The sequence below is a fragment of the Sinocyclocheilus grahami genome, unplaced genomic scaffold, assembly GCF_001515645.1.
Source record: "Sinocyclocheilus grahami isolate Dianchi unplaced genomic scaffold, SAMN03320097.WGS_v1.1 scaffold51.1, whole genome shotgun sequence".
NCBI classification, from domain to species: Eukaryota; Metazoa; Chordata; class Actinopteri; order Cypriniformes; family Cyprinidae; genus Sinocyclocheilus; species Sinocyclocheilus grahami.
In genome coordinates this window covers 1,845,284-1,851,763 of record NW_015505230.1, presented here as the reverse complement: position 1 = coordinate 1,851,763, position 6,480 = coordinate 1,845,284, and the positions used below count along the sequence as shown (strand labels likewise).

Sequence of the window (6,480 nt, the reverse complement as noted above, 5' to 3'; positions counted from 1 at the left end):
TCTCGGTTGGTTTTCCCCCCCCCCCCCCCCCCTCCTCACCCATGGACCTGCCCACTGCTCTACCTGGAGCAGAAAGACCGTTCGCTGGAGGACCATACCAGGGATTTTTTTTAGATCTGGCGTGCCTCACGCACTATCCTGACACTCTGTGTTTTTAACCATACCAGCCTCAGCGAGCGGTCTAAGGCACGCCTTCCAGCGAACGATCCCAGAGAACACTTTGTTGCTTTCGTGGAGTTGGTGCTGGTGAACAACAATTCTCCGTTCACCATCAGCCTGGCTGAGGACCACACCAGCCCATCCACCACCAACAAACCGGCACAATGGAGTTGCTAGAGCCCCCCGAAGACAGAGAGCCTGAGAGCCATCACGACTGAAGAGCCAGCGCGAGGAGAAGCGACTGCCATCACCCCAGAGTCTGTCGACATGTCTGACCAGGTGTGTGTGCCGGGAACACCGCATGTGTTACACCCACACTCCCGCCGCTGAGGGTGAGCTGCAACTGGCCTCTGGAAACTATTTAGAGGAACTGATGGACATCTTTGATGTGGATTTAATTGACTGGTTTGGGGAGGTAATACCAAATTCTTCTGAGTCTCCGCTGGTTCTGCCCAGCTCATGTTCTCCTGAGTTCCCACCCAGCCTCCCTCTCCCGCCTCCTCTCCTAAAACCAGCCAGTTCCTCAGTCCTGCCTCCACTTTTTCCTGTCAGTCCCTCAGCTCATCCTCAGTCAGCGTTATCGGGGCAATCTGATTCGCCTCGGGGCTTCCAGTCTCTAGCTCCGCCTAGGCGTGAGGATTCCCTGTCCCATCAGCTCTGCTTTGGCTCCTTGCTCCTTCGTCACCACCGGGCTCCCTCATCCTTCTGGCTCTGCCTTGGTCAGTCGTCGACCTTCCTCCACTATGTGATTCCACTCTTCCGGTTTTGCCTCGTCCCTCCATCCCTCTGAGTCCTCCTTCCCTCCGGATCCACCTTGGTCCTCAGTCGCTCTGGCTCCGCCTTTGGCCCTCCGGACCTCGGGTGTCACCCTGGCTCTCCGTCAGCTCGGCTCCACCTGGGTCTCCCCCGCCAGCAGCTCCGTCTCCATCACTCATCCCCAGGGTGTCGTCTGCCAAGTTTCCACCATGGCTCCTCCCTCCCTTGACTGCACCCTGGGGCCTCGTCCTGGCTGGTCCCTGGACCAACATCTGGCTCCTCCCACCCTCTTCTTCCCCATGGACTTATTTATTGAATTTGGTTTTGTTTTGCCTCTCTCCTGCTCCTTGCCACCTCCAAAACCCACCCTCCCTCCTCAGATGGATTAGTTACGGTGCAAAGATGTACCTTCTGGGAGGGGGAGCTACTGTAACATGTATGCTTTGTTTTCTGTGTGGTTTTTGGTTCTGACCTAGTTTTCCCCAGTCGGTTTAATTAGTCACTGTTCACCTGTTGATTGATTATCTCATTAGTTCCCTTTGTTTGATCTTTGCTTATAAACCCTCAGTTCTCCTTTAATCTTGGTCTGTTCTCGTTTATACTTTTGTTTTATGAGTTTCCTGTGGATTTATCTATTAAAGATTGTTATTGTTAAATCTTCTTCGTCGTGTGCTTCACTAACAACAACCAACCATGACAGTCTTCATGCTGGGCAATATATTGTTTCCATTTTTGTAAATGTTTAATTATGATATAGATTGATAGATATTTTTTTTATATATTTTTTACATAATAAAAAAAAAGTAATATTTAGTGTAGTAGTTGTAGCGCTATGTTAAAATAATAACAACAACATTAGTAATTATAGTTGTTGATGTTATAAGTGTAAAAAGTTGGGTAAAAATCCATTCAATCATTAGCAAATAATTTTTTTCAGTTCACTGAAGAAAGTTTGAATCTTTTTTAAATAATTCGCTTTTTTAAAATTACAATTATATATATCAACTTTTTTTATATTTATAAATAAAAGACTGTAAAGAAATATAATTATAGATATAAACATTCATTTAAAACGTATAATTTGTGTGTAATTTATATTTTTAAATTCAATATAATTGAATTCATAAATTCTATTCTTCTTATTATTTTTAATGTTATTCCACCGTGTTATGTTAAAATGATGTAATATTTAGTCAAAATCAATGTTCATGCACAGGGTTTGTTCTTGCAAACTGTGTTTTTCTCACTCTGTTCACTTTTGGGTCACCTGATTATATATTTTTTACATAATAAAAAAAAAGTAATATTTAGTGTAGTAGTTGTAGCGCTATGTTAAAATAATAACAACAACATTAGTAATTATAGTTGTTGATGTTATAAGTGTAAAAAGTTGGGTAAAAATCCATTCAATCATTAGCAAATAATTTTTTTCAGTTCACTGAAGAAAGTTTGAATCTTTTTTAAATAATTCGCTTTTTTAAAATTACAATTATATATATCAACTTTTTTTATATTTATAAATAAAAGACTGTAAAGAAATATAATTATAGATATAAACATTCATTTAAAACGTATAATTTGTGTGTAATTTATATTTTTTAATTCAATATAATTGAATTCATAAATTCTATTCTTCTTATTATTTTTAATGTTATTCCACCGTGTTATGTTAAAATGATGTAATATTTAGTCAAAATCAATGTTCATGCACAGGGTTTGTTCTTGCAAACTGTGTTTTTCTCACTCTGTTCACTTTTGGGTCACCTGAAAAAAAAAGGACTTTGAGTCTAATTCTTTTAAAGAATCAAGACTAAAGTACAAAAGTATAGTAATAATAAACATTTCTACATGCAGAAAGAGCATGGGTAATACGACTTAAGTTAGTCACAAATGGCATCATGTTAAACTTGAGAACTATTGTTTTAGTGTGATGATATGCTTTTTAGACCTCTTTATGCTTTGAAAATAACCAGCAGCGATATGTTATGTTGATTGTTTATCATAAAATATTCAGATATGTGTTCGAGATCATCTGCTATCTGCTACCATTCCAGTCTTTTTTATCTGTCTGTTCAGATATTTCTATCTGGATGTCTATCCATCTTGTGTTTAACTCCGTCTTTCTGCTGTACAGACGGTGCCCATGTTCCCGTGTTCCCGTCATGTAAGGTTTCATGAGGAGGAAGAGGAGGAGATCGTACGGATTAACCCACGCGAGCGCTCTTGGTTAACGGGCTACGAGGACTATCGCCACGCCACCACAGCGACACGGGCCAAACCTCTGCGGCCAGACGCCACGGACGCTTACGTTCCCCTCGCTAAGAGCGAACCTCCCAAACACGACTACACTTACTCGTACCCACTCAGTGGGGACGGACACACGCCCCGCAATGGCAAAACGGGCATCGGCGGCGGCGTGGTCACCGGTCAGCCGCGGGCGCTGACTGCCAAATGGCTGCCGCGACGCGTGGAGGACAGCAGAGAGCGCTTACGGTGCGTGTACTGTCAAAACATGTTCAGTCCGGCCGAAAATGGACGTGGGCGCTGCCAGGAAGCTCCAGACCCCGTGCAGACGTGCATTCGCCGGGTGAGCTTCATGTGGTGCGCGGACAGCCTGCTCTACCATTGCATGTCGGACCCTGAGGGCGACTATTCGGACCCCTGCTCCTGCGACGCCAGCGAAGAGCGCTTCTGCCTGCGCTGGCTAGCTCTCCTGGGACTGTCGCTGCTAGCGCCCTGCATGTGCTGCTACGCGCCGCTGCGAGCGTGTTACCACTGCGGCGTCGCGTGCCACTGCTGCGGTGGCAAGCACAAGGCCGCGGGGTGAGCGGGAAAAACGCGAGCACACCTGCAGCTGGGAAAAACAACAACTGAAAAGTGGAAGAACGCACTTACGGCTGCATTTGTGTTTCGCTTTGTTGTTTTCTTTTCTCCTTCCCGCTGAATTTCAGAGGGTTGGTCCATTTTTGTTTCGTTTTCTCAATTTAATTGTACTGGACAGCTGTCCTGGTTTGTATTTTTCTTTGTTTTTAAAAGAGTAACCCTCGGCTTCCATTTAAAAGACTACACGATAAATATTCATTTATATATGAAAAGTATATATAAATATATGTAGATATAAATATATAAATCCAGGTACTTTATATTTTTATGCTCATGTGCTTTGAAGGTTTGAGTTGTTATCTTCCTTCCGTCTCGTCTGTGTTTTAATATGTTCGTTTGATTTGATTTTACTTTCGTTATGTCTCTCCAGTCAGAGGCGTCTCTTCTACTGTGATCCACTCCGTCTAGATAAGACAAACCCAGAGGAATCCAAAATAGCTGACCTGTAGGTTGGTAGATCGTGTGTGTGTGTGTGTGTGTGTGTGTGAGGTCAGAACGGATGTGGGAAATGTCATTTTGCCAAATTGCCAATATTAAGTCACTGTGTGGAAGATGGCAAACACATTGCTGGCCAAATGTAAAGTAGGTGTGTGGGTGAATCTCATGTGCAGGTCATATTTTACCCTAAAATCAAAAGAAAATGGGCTTTATTTAGCCCAGGGCTGCCCAAACTCGGTCCTGGAGAGTTTAGCTCCAGCTTGCCTCAACACACCTGCCTGGAAGTTTCTAGTATGCCTAGTAAGAGCTTGATTAGCTGCTTCAGGTGTGTTTGATTAGGGTTGGAGCTAAACTCTGCAGGACACCGGCCCTCCAGGACTGAGTCTGGGTACCCCTGATTTAGCCTATTTTAGGACCTTTTAGCATTGTGGCGTTATTTTCAGTTTTCTTACCAAAGTGTCATTACACTGTAAAAAACGTCAAAATCAGAAACTGCTTGTAAATTTCACAAATTGAATTGAAGTGAAATTTTGAAGTTGCAAGACTAAAATAAAATTTTCTTGATACTCCAATAATCTTTTTTCTTTAACTTTGAAAAATCATTTACAGTGCACCGTAATGCAAAAAATGTCATTGAAATTTCCATGTAATTTCCTTTATTACATAATTGTTTTAATTACATGAAAAAGCGTGCAGCAAATATGACCTATTTATCAATGCTTAAACAGTTTTTCCATATTCCAGTAGAGTAAGGTGTTGCATTGCTGTAATAAATTAACATGCTTGATTATCATGAAAAAATGTCACAATGCAAAGGCCTAAAAATGGGTTTTATTTTCAATAAGTAAAATTTAGCGGTTGCTTTTGGGGTGCGATATGAGCTGAACATGTTCTTAAAAGGTTTTGTGTGATGTATGTGCCTGTTATCGATGTTTTGAAATGAAAACCAGCCTCAAAATCGATGTACCCCTCCTACAGGACGAAAAACAAGATGTCTTTTTTCTCTGCCTTTGTCTTAAGCACAACACAAACCAGTACAACTAACAAACAAGAAAAAGCAACCATCTGAACACTGTGCAAGTTGTTGTGAAGTTCTCAAGATATATTTCCAATCGCTGGCCTATCAGCATCATCCTTCAAAACAGCATCCAGCCAATCAGTGGACTGTGACAGCGTTGTCATGACGACTGTGATCCTGATGTTTTATGTCCTCTCTCTCTCTCTGGTGTCTATCCTCGATCTTCTCCCCCTCTTCCTGTGAAAAGCTTTTGCAGTAGTACTATCTGACGCGTGACTAAAGAGGAGCAGGTTTATTTTTTTATTGGTGTCCAGGAGAGTGAGTTCTCTGTCTGTCTGATGCTCCTGAACATCCTGAGATTAAAAGAAAGTGCCTGAATCAGCCAGTGCGTCTCACCCCCTTCTGTCCATCCTGAAATGTTACATTCACACTCTCGTCTTTTACTCACATTTGGAACATGGTTGTTTCTATTGCAAACGGTAAAACTTGATCACAACCAGGTATTGTGACACGATAATACGTCAGTTCTTGTCGCATCTCTTCCATGTTAATGTGATATTTTCCTCTAACCACAAACTGCTACACAAGTCAAGATCGTTTGCTGATCGACATTTGTTGTTGAGTGCAACAGTAGGGTTTCAGAAGTAAAAATTGTATTCATTTTCTCCATAGAGATGCTAATATTTAGTAACATCATAAATGTTTTGCAAGCTCAGAAACTGTTAAGTGTTGGTATATAATGTCACACATTTCAAATGTATTTAAAAATTGTTCCCAACACTCAAACTATTTATATATTTGTAGATATTTGAATATTTTGTAACAAATATATCAATAAAATATATTGAATATAAATATTTTTGTATATATATATATATAAAATGACATTTTTCACATTCTAAAATGATATTTTTCATATCTCTCTATATATGTATTCACACGCATATATGCACACCAGTGTTTTTGAGCATCAAAAGGATACTATTTTAGTTTTTTTTTTATATTTCTATTTAGCTTTAATTAATTTTTATTTCAGTTTAATTTGAGTAATTTTACTTTAACCTAAACTTATTTATTTCAGATGGTTAAGGCAACATTTTTTGTATTTCTATTTAGCTTTAATTAATTTTTATTTCGGTTTAATTTGAGTAATTTTACTTTAACCAAAACTTACTTTATTTCTGTTGGTTAAGGCAACATTTTTATATTTCTATTTAGCTTTAATT

General features: G+C 40.4%; 1 protein-coding gene across 1 annotated transcript in view; it reads left to right on the top strand.

Annotated features, from left to right (window-relative positions):
- The window catches only part of LOC107583232 (sprouty-related, EVH1 domain-containing protein 2-like), an 8,162-nt gene extending 3,694 nt beyond the window's left edge, over nucleotides 1–4,468 (top strand). Inside the window, exon 4 of the mRNA XM_016269381.1 lies at nucleotides 3,050–4,468. Within this exon, the coding sequence (XP_016124867.1) occupies nucleotides 3,050–3,742 (693 nt within the window). The 3' untranslated portion in view covers nucleotides 3,743–4,468. The remainder of the gene's footprint in view (nucleotides 1–3,049) is intronic.
- Nucleotides 4,469–6,480: the final 2,012 nt, after the last annotated feature.